Below are 19,536 nucleotides of genomic sequence, written 5' to 3'. Positions count from 1 at the left end.
CGTGGGCTACAGCCCACTTCTTCGGATGCATAGAAGGGAACATATATCTCCTCAATATATGTTCCCTTCTATGCATCCGAAGAAGTGGGCTGTAGCCCACGAAAGCTTATGCTCAAATAAATTTGTTAGTCTCTAAGGTGCCACAAGTACTCCTGTTCTTTTTGCGGATATAGACTAACATGGCTGCTACTCTGAAAGATGGTATAAGACTTTGTTTATTGTTTTGTAATAGTCACAAGTGTTTCAAACTGCTGGTAAGTGACCACAAGAAGGCAGTTTGTATCAGATTAGAATATATTTGGAGGGAACATTATCAGATGCTCAGATGCAGATAACCATAGTAATCCAATTGATGTATATGTTAATAAGCATTGCTTAATTAATATATTCACCTATAGAATAAGGGCAGCCCAATATTATGAGGGGGAATAAGTTAAGATATGGTAAAGGAGGGAACAGCTATGCATACATATGCATGAGGACCATCAAGGGCTATAAAACATCTGGTCTCAGGTACAGCCTTTGGAGTTCTTCATCGGCATGCCAGAGTCAGATTAAAATATGTCTCAATTTCTAGAAGCTCTCCCCAAGTATATTCCTGTGATGGTGCCAGCCACCTCGACAATATTATATTACATCACTTTACTTGTTGGGATTGGTTTACTTATTGGACTAATTATTTAATAATAAAACTTTTAGTTACAGAAAGTCTTCCCTGACTGGGAATGTTGTTGTCATTGCCATGGCCTATGGGGCTCCCAAAGCAGCAATTCTGATACTACTGAGCCTGATCTTGGGACAAGAACCTAACAAATTTCAGAGTGTTCATTGGGGATTCTAAATCAATAACCTAGTCAATTATAGATTCATAGATTCATCGATTCTAGGACTGGAAGGGACCTCAAGAGGTCATCGAGTCTAGTCCCCTGCCCTCATGACAGGACCAAATACTGTCTAGACCATCCCTGATAGACATTTATCTAACCTACTCTTAAATATTTCCAGAGATAGGCAATTTATTTCCCTAGGAAATTTATTCCAGTGTTTAACCACCCTGACATCTAACCACCCAATAACTAATCAACAGATCAGGCAACACACCAGATAGCAGCCTATTATCAGAAAGCTGCAGTGTGGATCACAAAGATGGATTTGGCCTAGTTTTGTAATCCAGCTATTGCGGTAAAGTATATAAACATCATACAAGTAGTTAGCTAATTATTTTGATCACTAATCCATTTAAGGGTGATTATGAGGAAAATAAATACTACCTGCTTAATTACAAGTAAAATTTTGCTTCAGCTTCCTACCTAGAACTTAGTAGAGACTCGTTAAGCCTGTCACTTTGCTTTTACTTAAATCCTATTTTACACGAAACAGGGCTCCACAGCAAGTACCGTGAGCTCTGGATCAGCACTCTAATGCCACATTCATTGCTTTACAAGCCCTGTCATTTGCTGTTAGGAGTTAGGAGACCAAAACTGTAGCTGGCAGAGAAGACTAAGTAATCTTTGTTCTGCTCCAAGGCTGCTTGTTTACATTCATCATATTGACACAGCAATCATTATAGTAAACCAGAAGGGATGTACTGGAATCCATCCACCTTCTAATGCAGTTAACAAACTCATTCCAGACCGTTCAGATAAAACGTTGGTCACCTGACTTCCACAGGATTTAGTATAATGCTAGATTCATATGTGCAATAATAGAGACTGATTGATTTGGGGTCCAGTTGAATATTTTAACAGTTTGTGCAATGCCTAAGAAAACTGACCATTTTCTCAGCATCCCACGAGAAACATATTGTTGTCAAGCCAGGCCTACACAGATCACCTTGGTGCTATCAGAGTGCCCCGTACAGCAATGGTGTGACTCTTGCATAAAAGCAATTAGATTTAACTAAAGTGATTTACACTATCAATTTATTGAAAACCTGACAGCAAACACTGTGGATACGTTCTTTCCAACTTTAAACATTTTTCATATTAATATGAATGAACTGTATATTCATATTTTAAGCCTTCCAGTATGAGAGGATTAAATAATAATATACAACTATTAAGAAATAATCTTAACTCAGCATTTACAAAAGAGTCTTTTCCCAAACGTATAGTATTACAGATCCTGCCTCAGAAATACACCCTAGCTACTGACTCCCCCTCAGATGACTATACACACACATTCTGAATGGAACGACAAGAATGCTCACAAATGCTGAATCCTAAAATACGGTGGGTGAAATCCTGGCCCTGTTAAAGTCAAAGAGAGTTTTGACACTAACTTTAACTAGGGCAGGAATTCATCGTATATCCGTATGTGTTCATTCAAATGTTGCATGTCATGTGTCCCAACAAGTCTGTTATCCTATGGCCTGTGTTATACAGGAGGTCAAGCTAGATAATCAGAGTGGTTCCTTCTGATAATCCAGGGGTAGGCAACCTATGGCACGTGTGCCGAAGGCTGCACGCGAGCTGATTTTCAGTGGCACTCACACTGCCTGGGTCCTGTCCACCGGTCTGGGGGCTCTGCATTTTAATTTAATTTTAAATGAAGCTTCTTAAACATTTTAAAAACCTTATTTACTTTACATACAACAATAGTTTAATTATATATTATAGACTTATAGAAAGAGACCTTCTAAAAACTTTAAAATGTATTACTGGCATGTGAAACCTTAAATTAGAGTGAATAAATGAAGTCTCGGCACACCACTTCTGAAAGGTTGCCGACCCCTGTTATAATCTATTAATCTGTCTGCACATATCATTACCACTATTATTTAGGATTTATTATAAAAGAAAGTACCCTAAACTAACAACACTTAAACACCCATTAAGATGGTTATGAATTATATTACTCTGTGTAAATGAAAAATCTTAGCAAACAAAAAAAAATGATTTGCTTACAAGGCACCGTGAGAAGAAATTTGCATTAGAATTCAACCAATGACTAAGTATTGTTACTACTGTCTCCCTAATTATGCATAATAATAATAATCATCGTCATAGTATTAAAACAAGAGCCTCATGTATAAACAAGAAAAAACAGGTGGAATTACCATAAATATGTTTCTCAGCCTTGTAGAAATTCCCCAGAATGGTCAAAAGTATTTACACAGGCACCCAAGAAATACTGACCCTTTGGCTTTACCTCTGAAAAAATTATTCTAATTTATTGTGCTTTTCTACTTAAAAAGAGGCAAGGATTTAGAAGAGGGATAATAGCCAAATGATCCCTTTCCCCCAAATAAATTATGTCATAGATATGCTTGTGTAAACGGTAATATTATTAAATCCTCAGCAGCACATGACCAGTATATTAATCTTGCTATGGCAAATAACTTCTTATTAAACAATAAAGCCATTCATATTTCCTTTTGGAAAGAATATGCAGTCATTTTTCTTTTTTATTTCACAAGAATATTTAAACCAAAATTTAAAATAAAATAAATCAAATGCTGTGGTAATAGTGCAAATGAAAACATAACATATTCATGGCAAATTAACAGAACAAATTGCTGGATTCCAAACTGGAGTCTAATCTGTGGGGTAAAATGTAAGACGGCTTTTAGAAGTATGTTGCTTTCTAGACTTCTGCCTTCACAATTTTGGGAGTATAATGTTTTGAACTGCTAGGCCAAATACAACCAATGCAATCCTATTGACTTTACTGGGGTTGTTTAGGTATAAATCAGCACAGAATTTTGCCCAATGTGTTTTTTTTATTAGTAATTAGAAATAAAGGAACTTCATAATACCTTCCAAACCCCAGCTCTTCATACAAGTCTGCCTTTATTTCCTAAGTTTCTAGGGACCAGGAAATAGAACAAACCTCCTTTTAGTTTCATAGCACCAACAGACAAAGAATTACTAAAATGATGGAAATTAATTAAAAAAAAAACTGGGAGGCAGTGGAGGGAATTAAAATAGCAGGACACTCAAAAATGGCCCAAAATCTGGCCAGAAAGATATTACCCTAATAACACCCCCTTTTCTACTTCATATTATCCTGCCGAAGCCCTATTGTGCAAATTCTGCATTTTGGAGGTTTGCATATTTGGAGAGAGTGGGCGAGATGTAGACTGGGCATAGCCTGAGGACAGTCACTCTACTGTATTCAGCATCATCTGCCAGCCAACTGTGGAGGAAATATATGCAGGCATGAATGCTGATCCTGTAAAGTTAAGTAGTAAATTCTTACAGGTTTCTTCTCCATGCTTGCAAACACTATGTGTGGGAGCAGACAGGTGCAGGCAGGGAGACATTGGCAGCACAATTCCACCTGTAATATTCTGGAGTCCAGAACATAGCATAGAGGGGCTGGACTTCAGTGCAGATGCACCTACATGTATGGGAATTATTTGTCATTCTTGGAATCTCTGCAGGGTTGTTGCAAGGTAATCATTCAGGAAAACAATAAATACCACCCAATAAAACCAATTGGATGATTCCCTAGATACACTGTTGGTGGAAACTCAAGGGTTTTCAAAGTATCTTTTGACCTCCCATAGGATTGTCAGTACAGGGTGTGAACTAAGCCTGTCTGCAACTGAAGGTGAAACAGCTTCAGTAGACAATAAGCTTGAAAGACTAGTGAGAACATGACTAGTATGAACATAGGCTGATATTCTAGGTGATAACAAAGGATGCTGTAAAACACTGAGAAACTGAATTGATGAACTGGAAAAAAGCTAAGATGAAATGTAAGACTGTTTAGAAAATTTGAAGGAATGCAGTCAGGAGAAAACATTATGTAATGGTTCATGGTTCTTCTACATGTCTTGGCATTTAGTATTACTAGATTAGAAGGGCACTTATACAACACCCTGTTTGATACATCTGGAATGTGCAACTCTTGGAATGAGAAACAAAATTTTCAAACAGATACAAATATATGGCTCGGAATCTGCGCTTTGTTATCCCACTCTCAATTCAAAGTAACTCCACTGACTTCAGTGGAGTTATTTCAGATTTACACCAGTGTGTCTGAGATCACAACCTGGTTCTGTGTGTTTAATGCTCAAGGGTCAACTGTTTTGATCTGGATTACAGTCTTGTTCTTTTTTGGCATTTGAAAAGCATATATGGGATACTGTTGTTTTATTCTTCCAGGTGCAGGAATTACTGTGGATGCCAGACATATATATTTATCTCTCATATAGATGCTATGGTGCTTCTGGATTAAAAGAATACTGCACCTGAATTATGGGAAAAACAGATGGAGTTTCTCTTTGATCGTGTGCTTCTGTATATTAAGATAATAACTGGTTTGCATGATTCTTTAAAATGTGATTTCACATAAAATGCCTAGGTCAAATTCAACCCCAGTGTAACTCTGGTGAAGTCAATGGCCAGGGATTAATTTAGCTCGATATTATTCTTTTACTCTGCATCCTACTTAGAATATAAATTCTGTGGAACAGGGGCCATGTGTCACTCCATGTTTGTACAGCATCTATCACAACAAGCCAGAGCCTGATTAGGGCTTGTGATTGCTACTATCATGTAAATATTAAACAATAGCGATCCAATACAGTTTGCTTTATACAGTTAATTTGTGGCACTTCTAAAGAAAAACAGAAATTTCTCTAATATACCAGCTATGTGAAATGATATTTTCTCCACACATGTATTCTGAAAATATTTTAAGTCTCATGTAAAAATATAGAAATGTTCTAAAAGGTGCAGACCAATAATAGTCATATTAAGCTGTTGTAAGTTATAGTGTTATGTAATCATATTTAAAAATTCAGAGTGATCCTTTCATACCTATTTTTTTTAAAATGAGATATCTTGTTTTAACTATATCTTCCAGTTATGGCATTTTCCAGGATGTTAATATTATTTTGGTCAAAGCTATGTTCATTCACTAGTGCATGCATTTCACACACATACTAAAGAGGTATCCTCTTCCAATCATGGTTCATAGTACAGTCTTCTTTGAGGGAACATGCAAACTAATATTGGATTCCTATCTCCTTCCTACTTTTCTAATATTTTATGATATTTTGCTACACGATGTAATCTGCTAAGTGGCACCTAATGCACACAGTGGAGTACTGAGGGTCACTACAGAGACATACACACATGCTTATCTTTATGCACCATGATGAATAGTTTCACTACAGACAAGAAAATCATTCAGAGTGTATAAGTCTTTGCGGGATTAGAGCCTGAGATAGCACCACCCCACAGTTGATACCATGTAACTCCATCATCTAACAGATGGTTCCAGATGAAAAAAGAAAATAAAAGGAAGTAAGATTTACAAATCCTTGGGACCCAAGCCTATACTCCTTTCTCTTGACACAACCGTCATGAATTTCAATGGGAGTTTTGCCCAGGTAAGTAAAACCAGATAGGCTCCCATATCTTGCTAGATCTTATAAAGATAATTTGTATATACAGTCTTGTGAAAATGGGAAAGTCAGAATCATTAGATGCAGGTACCCTTTGTGTGTAATGGGTGTAATACCTAGTAGTAGTGATCTCTGTAATTAGGACTGGATAGCTCTTTCCATTCTATCCCATTTTCATATGGGAAATGAACAGCTACTTGTCACTTTCTGAAACATTTGTTTTTTGTGCTAAAAATCTTCCATGCTTAATCGCTGCCTTAAGATGATTTTTTAAAGACTAAGCAAAATTGCTTTTATGAATGAGATGATTAAAAAATATACCCCTTTCTCACAAAAAAGGGAATCTCTTGCAACTTGTGTTTTAAGAGTTCTACCATCAGAATGAATGAAGTTAGAAAGTTCAGGCCTGGTAGGGAAATAGTCCTGTTTGAGAGGAAGTATTAATAGTTTGGTTCTGAATGAGTTAAACAAGTGCTCGGGAGTCCTTGCCTCATTCTTTGTTCCTGAGACCTCTCCTGCCCCCAGCTAGACCTTTCAAGGTGTGAGTGGGCTGAGCCACGGACTTTGCAAGAGACACTTGTCTCAGTCACTAAGGTGAGAACTGGTGTTACAGAGGGGGTAGCCAATTAGTTGCATAGTGCGGAGGGGGTTTTCTTATTATATATATTCCCACAATATTGGAGAGAGAGAGAGACACTCCATACTATGGAAATTCTATTTTAAAAGGTGTTATGAGTATGTGACCGTTTGTTCAGTGCACAAAATTCAAGAAATGCAGCTGAGGTGACACGTGCGTGTACTGCGTGTGTACACCTTACAACGGAGTCTTTAATTAGGTGATCACTTCGCATTTTCAAATAGACCAATATAAACCGCACCCAAACTAGAGTACTTAGTCACGCCTCCTTAGGTTTGGGGGTGCCCGCCTGTATTGCTTCCTGTGTGTTAAATATACTAAGGATCCTGTCACACCCAAGCGGTGTCAGGACTCCAGCTCCCTGTCAGCACCTGGGGGGGGGACGGATACGTGGCCCTACATTTACACCCCACGGATAGTGTCACACGAGGGAGGCTGGCCGCCCGGCGGCTGTACAGAGCCAGTGGATGGACGACGCCGGTCCCTCATTCTGGCTGCTTTCCCTGCCAGTGCGCGGGGAGGGAGGGAGGGGCGGGGTTACCTGCACCAGGGTCATCTGGGAGCCGAGGGCCAGCAGGATCTTCTCGGTCTTGGTGGGGTAGGGGTTGTCGCGGTGCTTGTACAGCCACTGCTTGAGCGGCCGGGCCATGTCCTGCAGCGCCTGCCGCTTGTGCCGCACCTTCCCGCCGCTCTGCCGGGCCCTGCACAGGGAGAGAGCGGCCCGGCCGGTTAGTAACTCGTGGGGGTCCTCTGCCAGCCGCCCTCCGCGCCCTCCCGGCTCCACAGCGATAGCTGCCGCGCAGGGGCCCCGGAGCCGGAGCTGGAGTTCACTGCCTGAGAGCGGAGGACACGGTGTGTGTGCACACGTGCGTATCACACCGCACCACTGATCTGTAGCTCTAGACACGTGTGTGTACACACACCGCACTATGCAGTACAACCAGCGACAGGGGCCGGGGCAGCTACAAAATCTATAAACCCACCCCCGCGCGATGTCTTATTTGTGTGTGAACATTAACATACTGTACAAGTATGTATGCTTGTGTGGGTGTACCACACAGGGACACATGCACGCCACTGCACATGCAAGCCATATATTTGCAGCAAAGGTCCTACAGCACATTCTGGCAAAACAAACAAGCAAAAAACTCCCATCCCACTTCATCATGGTTTTCTAACATGAGTAAAATTAATCCCAAAGAATGATGACAAAACGCTACGTAACAATACTTATACTGATTGTCACCTAAAAAGTAATGTGTTCAGCAACCTCCGTGTCTGTGCATTAAGACATGGGGCCAATTGCCTACAAGAAAATAGAAATTGCATTCTACTACACCCACTACTGTGCTCTGCATATTGCAGTTTGAATGTTTCCTCCACTTCGTCCGAAGAAACAAACTCCTCAGATTTCCACGACGAAGTAGGAAAACTGTGGAAACGTTTCAGTGAGACGCACAAGCAGACGGCTGACCTTGGGACAGCGAAGAGGGGAGGGAGGAATGTAAAACAGACAAAACAGAGATTGCAATATAAAAATATTTAGTGCCTGCCATAAAAACCCAATGTCCTCCTAGCACACAAAAGAAAGGAGGTGGCAAAGGGCTACATATAGCCGCGCTGAAGTATTAGATTGCTGAGTAACGTGAATTTCCACAAAGTGTTTGGTACAACTTTAGCGTCCGTTATCAGGAGATGTATGGTATTCGGCATCTGCAAATAATATTTTTGATAGGTTTGTAATCGGCCTTTCCAGCAGGTTTGCGAGATCTAAGGAAGCCTGTCTTGAGCACATTTAGCGTTTGAAAATATTGCAGCACCCCTTCCCTGCCTGGCTTACATCTGTTCTATCGCCACCAGAAATGTGTTCTTCTGTCCAACACCTTGGGAATGTACACTTACAAATCTGGCTAATCTCACTGAGTTAATTTGCCAGTGATAGACAATCCATTCACGCTACAACTTTAAGATGTTAAGCAGGTCCTGGTTCATTGGTGCACAAACCCTTGTTAAATCAAGAGGTCAGACAATCACTCTCTTGAAAACACACGTGTCATTTCCCAAATTTGCAGGCAAATATCAACATCTCGGATTTGAAAACAACTAAAACAGGAAAAAGTGAAACGCTAGTTTAAAAGATTAAAAATGCTTAAGGAAATAAAGAGAGGAAACAATAAACCAAATTCAGAAGAACAAAAATTCAATCGGATTAAAACCAGTCCAGGATATATTCCCAATGAAATGCCTGCTACATCGTTAGCGGCTGCTACAGGGAATAGGAAGAAATGTGATTTTGGTGTTGCAGTTCCAGACTTTGTCAGAAGGTGTCGCTGTCTGGCCTCGCCAGCTACCTCCCATATTTTCCGGATTCTCTCGCCTGTTTCCTGGTCTTTTAAAATACTTTATTTAAAATCTATGTCTGAATCGGCTGGTAATAGCATTTTGATGAAACATAATCTCTGCCCTACCAACCAGCAATGCAGTTAGAAGTATGAGCTGATGCAATCTTTAAGGTGGAAATTCAGCAATAAAAATAGCTCTTCAGCAGTTTTCATTTTCCTTCTCTCTTTTAATGCCTTAATCCTTAATTTGTAAATTTAACCAAAGATTAATCACATCAACACTACAAAGTATATTTTATTAGACTTTTCAACTAACAAAATTTATTACTTTCCCTTCTCCTACACCACCTCCCTTTTCACCTGTTCCAGAACAAACATTAAACATCTGATGTTTTATCGTCAGGTGGATTTTTAGCACAACTCTGTGTCTAACACCAATATTCCCGGTCTTTGACGGGCTTTAATGAAAGAGTAATTATTTTTAAATCCTCTTGCAAACACTGTAACAAAAAAAATAAAGTTTATTTTCTTTAGCTCAGCCAGTAAATTTAAAACAAAAACAAATTTGAGGATAGTTTGGTTTACACTGTTAGACTTTCTTAAGGCTCCATTTGCTAAAAAGATCTCAAGATGTCACTTCCTAGAGCTTGTGTTTTATAGCTGCCCGATCTGGCTGATTTAATACAATGCCATGAGAAAGGATCGTTTATAGAGCGGCTTTCCTTATTGCTGGTCTGTTATTGCAGAGTTAATATTTGAAAACAAACAAACAAACAAACAAACAGGATGAAGACTTATTTTACCCCTTTTTGTATTTGTATTTTTAAAAAGTAGGAGATCAGTAATCCAAAAACAGAAGTACTGTACACTCTTTCACACATTCCAGTAAAATAAGATTGACACTGCATTATCTACTACCGGAATTTCCACTATCCATAGCTGTGGAATTGGAATCTCAAGAGATTAAGGCTTAAAAAACATATTCACAATAACCAGTCAAACAATCGTTTGACACCGCTAGATTCAACACACACAGCGCTTGCTTCGCTAGGTTCTGTTGTTATGTAGCGCTGCAAGAGTAACACAAATTACAGTGATCAGAATGAGGGCCATACCCTGTCCGCCTGTTCCGAAGACTGAGGTTGTCTTTAATTGAAGGGCTGTCGGGAATGTGCACTTCGGGGTGGTGTGGGCTGTCAATGACCCCCAGGTAAGGTCGGCTGTTACTTTCCCTTTCTTTGGCGTTTTCCTCAAAAAGCACTTGGCTGTTGAATTTGTTAAAGACTACGGTGTTCATGGTGGGGGGGCTGGTGGTCGGCTGCAGTCTGCCTGGTTCTTCAGTTGCAGCAGACTCTGGTAAGTGGGAAACTTGCAGCTTGGATGTCCAGATGACTCGGATTGTGCTGGAAAGAAGAAGCATCGGGTTACTCGAGGAAATCACTCATATCATAGTAATTATTTAAACACGAAAAACATCGAGGCGAACTTGGCAGGGAAGGAGCTGTCTGCTGCTGCTTTTGCTGCACACGGTTCACTATAGGTCTCCATGTCCAGTCTGAATTGTTGCCCAGGTTGTGAAGCTGCTCTTTGTGTGTGAGAGCGAGTCTGTGCGGTGGGTGTGTGCACAACTACGTTCTGTGTCCCTGATTATCATTGGAATTCCTGCCCCATCATCCCTTCTCCTGCTGTAAAATCTCCCCCACAGGGTTATCTAAAAGCCTTCACCATCCGCGGGGCTCCCCAGGGTGTCGCAACAGCCTGGAGCTTCCCCTCTCCTCCCCCCAAGGGAATAAGGACATACATTGTTTTAATTACCGTAAAGCCTGGAGGCTGGCTTTTAGACAGAGGTTACTCGCGAGGAAGAACTACAGCGCAGGGCTCGTTGCTAACTAAGCTCCGGAGCCATAAACTCATCTCCTGGGAGCTCTGCGATGTGTCCCGCTATCTAGAGCTCACAAAGGCTGGATTGTGGGGCCCTCCTTCCAGAGGTTGGGAAATGGCCCTTGCAAACGGGACCCGAGATCCTCAAAACACAAACGCAGCCCGGGGGACAGAGCGCTCCGATCGCCCGGACACACACAGCGCGGGAGCCTCACGCTGTCGGGACACGAGTGTTTCCCGATTCACGGTGTGAGTGTGGGTAAAACACGGGCGATCCGCGTCCAGCGAACTCCCGGGGCAAGGGCGGGGCGAGGATTTAGGATCAGAGGAGATCAGGTGGAGGGGCAGCTGAAGCCATAGAGCCAGCATGGCCCCGGGAAGGCAGCATGTGCATGGCACCCATGGGTGCTGGAACTAGGGGTGCTGCTGCACCCCCTGGCTTGAAGTGGTTTCCATCATATACCGGGGCTACAGTTTGGTTCAATGGCTCTGGCCAGCCCCACGATACACGTTGTTCCAGCGCCCCAGATGGCAGTGCCCAGAGGAGAAGGGCGGGAAAGGGAACGGGTTACAAGCTTTGGTGTGTGGCCCAGTCTCTGGCTAATTACATCCCCCCTCTGGCACTAAGGCGAGCCTGGGCTGTTTAAGAAGCTGGAAGAGCTGCGGGAGGTAGCGCCGCTGGGCGCCCTTTTCTTGCAAATCCCAAGGCTTATCCATCAGCTCGCGGGCCAGGCAGGCAGGCGGACCGGTCCACTCAGCGCCATGAACTCGAACGACACGTTCTCGGAGAAGGGCGATGTTTTGTCTATTTGACAACGCCTATTTGACCGACCCCTGAGGCGATGTTTGGGAGAGTCCCGCGTGCCTTGGGGACCCAAGTTGGGGTTTGTTTTCAAAGCTGTCCCCTGCCCACTGACTTCCTCCGCGACCCGCTCACTGTACCGCTCTTGTGTTGCAAAGAACAGCCCCCTTCCCGCTGCTGCGCCTGCCTCCCCTGCACCCGCCCCGGGAACCTGCAGCCCAGCCCGCCCGCCCTCGCCAGCTGCTCCCGGAGCTGCTGCGCGGAGAAATGTTCAAGTTACTGTACACAGAAATTAAAACGGCCACTGTCAATATTTGCAAGGATGCCATTCAGACATTATTTGGCTGCTGCGTGTGAAATATGACTAGATGTCTGAATCCACTGGCCTGGGACGTGCACACTGCTCTGAGTGTGTTTGCACACAGATACACATATCACAATTACACCGCTTCGGATTTTCCACAGCTCCTCCTTGCTTCTTCTTTAGGAGCTGCTCTGCCTCACCATCCATAACTGTCCTTTAAACGCGGTAAAAGGATCCATCATCTGTTCTACCCCCACAGGGTTTATTTGCCGACGTGCTTATTTTGCCCGGCCGCACGATTAATCACATTTGCTTTCCTGTCCTAACCCCCAACAGAAAGCAAAGGCGTTTCCATGATCCAGCCGAGGTGTTTTCAGACATTGAGGGGGCAAACAACACAACTGAATCGAACAAGCCAACTCTCCTGACACGGATTTTAAACACAAACTATTTGCCTGGGGTTTAACGGCACAAAATTACTGGCTAACATAACCCACTGGTGCCCAAGGCACAGCTCCCAGGTGTATGTATCCCGCACAGCTAGGTCCATCCCGAGCTACAACCGTATCCCCAGCACACATGGATTTTGCTTTACTTCCCCAATAGACAGGTCACATTCCAGAGCAAACTATCCTGCTGTTATCAGTCCCATCAGACAACACACACACACACACACACACACACACGTGTGACTGACAACACTGGAGAACCGAACCCCGGGAAACCACCACCTCTCCCTTTCCAGCAGCCCGGGAAGCGCTCAGCTCAGCTCGGCTGTGCGCGCGGCGCTAGCCCGGGCGACGTGCTCGCTAGGCAGGAGCCAGGAGGCCGGTTCAGCCGGGGGAAGGTCCCTCCCGCGGGGGATCCTGCTCACACTGCAACTAAGCAGCGGGTCAGAGCCTGGCTGCAGAGCCGCGCCTGGCCCGCCAGCCGCCGGGCGGCGAGGAGACAATACCTGGTGCGGGCGGGCCCGCGGAGTCCGCTCGGTGGGGAATAATCCAGCTGGGTCCCTACTCCCCTTCCCACTCCCGCCACATGTTTGCTACACACAGCGCCCGAGCTATGACCACACCGACCGCGGCAGCCGCTCCTCTTTATTTACCAAGTGGCAGGCACTGCCAGGCCCCGGAACATGAATCCCGAAGCCTTCTCATGTTTCCTAGCTGCGGAGCTCAGCCTGCGAACATCCTCCCATTGCGCTATCCACCTTCCGGGGCCGTGCAGAGGCGAGGCTACCGGGCTCCTCGGCGATTCTCCGCGGCGTCAGGCTGCAGAAAGACCTGCCCGGCGGGAGCCTCTTGCGCCTTATTTTCTTCTGGCTTTGCTCCTAAAATCCCCGGAAAACCCGCCCTTCCCCCCGTCGCTTGCAAAGGAGCGAAGCCCCGCCGCGCTGCACGCCTGGCTCCCGGGCCCGGGGGGCCTCTGGGCCACAGGGGTCCTAGTTCTGTCAGCCCGTCCGGGGACACGGTAGCTGTTGTGGTAGGGGTCGGGCAGAGATTAAGCGGGGAAAGCCGGCACATTCATCCCAGCCTGTGCTTGCTACCATCCAAACACCTTCAATACACAAGGTAACCCAGCAAGGTTTACCTGGCTGTTTGCTACGCAGGTGGAATCTAAACTCCTTCGGAGCAGAGGTGGGAAAGCCACTTACAACTGCCCGGGTGAGCGCCGGGCTGGTTAACCTGTTATTTTAGACAGGCAGGCCGAGTAATAGCCAAGGAGACATCAGCTTTCTTCCTCTGCTTCTGTCCGCACAGGAAATGTTTTGCAGCTCCAGCTGGCTAACAGCTGCCCTAATGAGTGACATCACTTGGTGTCACTGTGATGTCACAATATAATGTACAGGTAAGGCAGTCACCGCTACCTGTTTAACAAGTAATACAAGCACATTAAAATGACCGCAAAATATGGATCGAAACTAATTTAAAAATTCATTAGATTGTTACATATTCTAGGAGAATTGGTGGGGCAAGTGGGATGGCATTTCGCGAAGCAGAAAAATATAAGATATTCGAAGCAAAAAAACCAAACAACTTGCCACTTTTTTAACAAAGTTTTTAAGTGCCGGCTTTTAAAGGCAGCTCTCAGTGTACAAACTGCACAGAGTTTAAACTAGGAGCTTTCTATCGTCGTTTTATTTTTGTTATCCTACACTTTTCCATTTTACCTTCCACTCTATTTTCGCATCAATAGTAATGAATAAATAAAGACGCTGGCTGTTTTATGAATGGGGGCATACTTTTAAAAAACGGAGCCTGTACATTATATTCGATCAGGGCAAACTGTTGCAGCCTTACTGAAAAGCATGCAACTCAGCGATTATTCACTGCCTCAGGTGAACTGCTTATGACGCGAAAGTATTATTATAATTGTATTACAGTTAAACAAAACTCTAAAGCGAAACACTAGATCAGGAAGGAAAGAAGAAGAAAAAAACTTCCGAAGGCTATACCTCAGAAAGAGCAAAATGAAAAGACAATATAGAAAGTGTATTTTCAAACATATTTTCCAGTTACTGCCTTATTTCCTCTTTATAACACCGCTTGAACTGTAAAAATAATCCCGGACCCGCAGAATAACACGTGGAATTATTTACATTTGACGGTACAGAATTAGGTTGTAATTCCATAGTGGTATTTTGTTACTAAACATAAATCACCAGGAGAAAGATTCCGACTGGTTTGCTAATGTCATCTAGGACCCCGAGGTAGAACTGTAGCCCGGAGATGGCATATAGACTGAGAGCAGATCACCAAAATGGAATTATGGATTTCAGTGTACTGTGCTGGCGTCTGAAAGGTTTAATTAAAGATGGTAAAGAATATTTAAACATTCTGTGTGTTAGGAGGAAAGGCTATAGGCTTGACAATGATTTTTAAAATCGTGACTACATGACTTTTGATAATACATAGAATGATGATGCCCAATACAGTAATTCGATTTATTAATCTGGAAATATGGATTCTTTCATACTGATGTCAATGCTAAAACGTTAACAATCCGTGCTGGTTTTATTCCCAAGGAGTAGACCCATTTATTTCAGGGGATCTGAGATAGATGAATCGCATAATTATTTGGTAAACTATCAGTTGTTTAGTAATCACACTAATGTGATTGTCACAATTAACAAGTACATGTTCATAAACACATGTGTGCCCACAGATTATATAATACTAAGAATAATGAAGAATAATATGGTTTGGACTTTAGGGAATCTCACTATCTTTGATCTACTTTTGGAGGGGTTGCTTGTTTTCTTGTTTTAAAAATGTAAATATGTTGTTAAACTTTCTAATGAATCGCCTTCTATTTTCAGGACTGTACTAGAGGCCCGGTGTGCATCTTAACTACTTGTGTAAACTCACTGGAATATAGATTTATTATTTGACTTATGACTTATAATTATTCACTTGAACATGGTTTGTAATTAACTGGCACATATAAGGAGTGAAAGCTCACCAAGAAGCAGGATTAGACTTTATAATAATCATATTTTTATTCTTTTTCTACAGACCTTGAATTTCATCTAATAGTTATATGAAAAACCAACAAAGCCAATTTTGTAACGTAGCCTTTATCTACAAATGTCACCAAGGAGCTTTTGCCAGACTTTAATTGTAAAGAAAGTTTATGCACATTTAGTCCACTATTGAGAACTGTAAAATAGAGATTTGGATAATACTGATACCTAGTTCATTCTGAAGGAGCTCCATAGTGAAGTTGTGACAGGTTCTCAAGACTTCTTGTCCTGTTTTATCATGGAGGTAATTAAAGCAAAGTGAAGAGAACCCTCACAAGTGACACTTTAATTCTACTTGTAACAAAGTTCTAAAACATTATTAAAGCGTGATTGAAAAGCTAAGCAAAAATATTTACTTCTAAGTTAAAGACTCACTTCCCTGTGTTTTGTAAAGATGCTGTTTTACTAAAGGCAAAATTCTTTCTAGTGGAATCATTTTTTCCATTAGTGCTTTCAAAAGAAATTCTTGTCATTTAGGCCACATCCCCAGTCATCAGCAAGTCTTCCAAAAACACACAGATGACAGAGTCAGGAGACTGAGTGCCGCTCTCCCAATTGGTCATATTAATCGATAGATGGACAGTAGGTTAACAGAGAACATCCTGTATGGCTGATCGCAATAAAAAATATTTTTTTTAAAAAAATCAACATTTGGAAAGCAGCGCTGGAAAAATACCAACAGGCCCTGTAGGGAAAAATCTGCCAAACAGTGAGAAGGAACTGCAGGAGCAGTTGGCACCAAAATACCTTACAAGCCTTTAAAGTAGTGAGATCTATCAAATAATCACATGTAAATTTCACATACACTCTCCCCCTCCATATTTTATTTCTTAGATCACATTTGAAAAGCTTTAATGAAAACAAGATTTCTATTTTTGGAGCTTGTTTAACATTTAGAATGTGATACAAAATGTAGGCTTTATGTTTTTAATTAAGGTTACTTACCCAACACTGCACGGAACAGTAAGTCCATGGCTGTTAGCTGGGCAGTGAGCTCACAGCTCAGTTCACTCACACTTCAGAATGTCCCTAGAGGGATGGCAACAGTGATATTCTGTCTCAGAAACTATAAAAGATTACACAAATAACACCAGCAGTGAAATATTAACTGTATCTAAGGGCAGAAATTCATAACAGGATGGAATGACTGGGTGTTTTAGGATATAGGTCAAAACCTGAACAATAGTTTTGAACTCAAAATGGGCATCTGTCACCTAGAGTCCCATTGAGAAGTTGATTCTATATTTAATGTAATTGGAAATGTCCATTCATGACTCAGGAATGACCTTTTGGTGACTAGAGCTCATAGCTGGAACCCAGAGAAGTGTCAGGAGAGCATTTTTTAGACATGCGTTACTCAGAATGGGCTCCATAGGGTCTGCAAGAGGCACTGTGGGCCAATGATATTTCCCATTGGAAGCACCAGTAAGTGCAGGCTAGAGTTCAGAAGGTGATTTGCTTTAAAGACTGAAATAATAGAAACCTCCAAATCACAAGCCCTGCTGTGATACCAATGGCACTGAACAGGAAATGGCGAGTACTGGCTAGCCAAGACCCTGGGAAACCCCAACTGCTGAGCAAGCTCCTGAGCACATTGAAATCATGAAGAAAATTACTCAGCCCAATTACTCAGCTTTCTCCTTTTCTCTTTAGTGCTGCTCTGAGAACCTTCTTTTTCAATGATGTGGCAAGCTGAGGTCATGCTGAAGTTTCCAAGTGGTGGGTCTCAAATGCAGTTTTCCACTAATTCTTTCACTTTCAACCGTACAATCCAATCCAAGGTCCACTTTTAGTCTAGCAACAATGATCCTTCCCCTTCCACAAAATTCCACTCATATTCCTCATTTTGAGCTACAATTTTTAAAATGTTATATTTCAAAAATATCACCTTGGACCAGATCCTGAAAGGTATTTAGGCACCTAATTCCCATTGATTTCAGTGGAAGTTCAGCACCTTTAAGAATCTGGCTCTTCTTTATGTACAGTTTCCTTTCAGCTGTAGATTCCTACACAGTTAACATATAGGTTTAAAATTCAAGGAATTTCCCTGTCTCATTCACACACACTGTGCTACATGATTTTGGATGGCTAATAACTATCTACCTGTATTTAAAGAGCCTAAAGCCCTCATGTAGGTGAGGGATTGTTTAGGATAATACAAACAGAAGCCTTATTTACTTTCCTACACAGAACAGGTGTTGACAACTGTTAACAATGATTGCAGATGAACCAGCACTGAACATGTTTCAGCTGTAAATGTAGAGAAGGAAAAACCTGGTTAACCAAATTAACTGAAATGGTGAGAAACTGGGCTTGCCCTTGTGTGACCCACGTTTAACGTTTCAGTTGTAATCACTCCGATTGCTACTGTTTGGCTGGAGCACCCACAGAGTTGGCACCTATGTATACTGTACCAAACAAAGGGAGCAAGCTTGCATTGGTAGGGAAATAGGCCACATAACCAAACTAACCTAGACTAGTAGGTTATCACAGATGATGTCAATAACAACTTTTTTCCTGATGTGATCATGGTGGACAGAAGTCTGATACATAAGGAGAACAACTGTTTTATAGGTCCATTCAAAAATGCTAAGTCTGACTCTGGGGATATGACCAAATCCTTAGAAAAATATGTTCAGAGCCTCTAGGAGTTAAAGGGATATTAGCAGGGAAATGGGGGATCTCTGCAGTTTCATGAGGGATGTGAAGGATCCATCTGAAAAATAAAACAAAACCTTGCATTTTTCTTTTTACAGACATTGGACCAAATGAATTAGTAAGAGGAGGATGTTAAGTGGGAAACTATATTTGAAAAGTGAATAAACCAATATAATTCATGGCTGTTTTTAAATTAACTTTCCTGCTGACTCTGTGGCCAGATGATATTGTTAAGCTGCAGGTTAAGGGAATGTGGAGCGCAAAGAAAAATGAAAAAGGCAAAAAGACAAGATTGTCCATCTATGACATTCTGAAGACTGGCAGAATTAACTGTAAAACAAAATCCTGTGTTGTCCAATTTTAGTCAGACTAAATTCATTGAGTGACAGATTAGAGACCTAGCAGAGACTTGCTCTCAGATTAACTCACACCATTATTTCCTACCAGGAAAGACATTAATATAAAAAAACAACTGAAAGTAAGATTCTGCAAAATTAAATCTGGAAGAAACAGACAACGTCAGAAATGAAAGCTGAAAAGAAGAGCTGCCCCAGATTCTTTTAAAATGCAGGAGACCACTTAGTGTTAAAATAGTATTAACTGGAAACATTGTGTAAGTGGTTTCAGATGTTCGACATATCAGAAAAGGACTCTGGAAGATCCTGCTTCCTTGTGATCCAGTGTTAACAGTCACTCTAAACCTAAGAGGAGAATGGTAGGCTCCCTGGGTTACTTGAAAAATTACAACCTAAGGCTGTTAATTTAAAATATTGTAACCACAGCAATACGATGCTTCCAGTTTATTGCCCTTTCTGTCATGGATAGCATGGACCTCTGATGCAGTCAAGCACTGCTTTTCCTCTCATTTTATTCATTCATGTATTCAGAGGTGGCCATCACTTCCCTACAGAGAATAATGGACAGTAAATAAGCAGGGCCGGCTCTGGCTTTTTTGCCGGGGGGGGCGTCCGGAGCCCTTGGGGGAGGGCGGCGAGCCCCGGCGGCGGCTCCCGTCTCCCCCCCGGCGGCCAGAG

At 42.3% G+C, this 19,536-nt stretch overlaps 1 protein-coding gene across 3 annotated transcripts in view; it reads right to left on the bottom strand.

Annotated features, from left to right (window-relative positions):
- MKX (mohawk homeobox) overlaps positions 1–13,509 on the bottom strand; it is a 65,330-nt gene extending 51,821 nt beyond the window's left edge. For 2 of the 3 annotated variants that reach the window (XM_024223592.1, XM_024223606.1), the window contains exons 1-3: positions 13,427–13,509; positions 10,453–10,740; positions 7,537–7,696 (exon numbers count right to left, since the gene is read on the bottom strand). In XM_024223592.1, the coding sequence (XP_024079360.1) occupies positions 7,537–7,696; positions 10,453–10,740; positions 13,427–13,458 (480 nt within the window). In that variant the 5' untranslated portion in view covers positions 13,459–13,509. Of the gene's footprint in view, positions 1–7,536; positions 7,697–10,452; positions 10,741–13,279; positions 13,363–13,426 lie in introns of those variants that run through there. The other variant, XM_024223617.1, reaches the window with a different exon arrangement.
- Positions 13,510–19,536: the final 6,027 nt, after the last annotated feature.

The sequence above is a fragment of the Terrapene carolina genome, unplaced genomic scaffold (genome assembly GCF_002925995.2).
Source record: "Terrapene carolina triunguis isolate 2854851 unplaced genomic scaffold, T_m_triunguis-2.0 Scaffold111, whole genome shotgun sequence".
Taxonomy (NCBI): domain Eukaryota; kingdom Metazoa; phylum Chordata; order Testudines; family Emydidae; genus Terrapene; species Terrapene triunguis.
The sequence above is the reverse complement of the archived record's forward strand: the minus strand, read 5'-3'. Positions and strand labels throughout refer to the sequence as shown.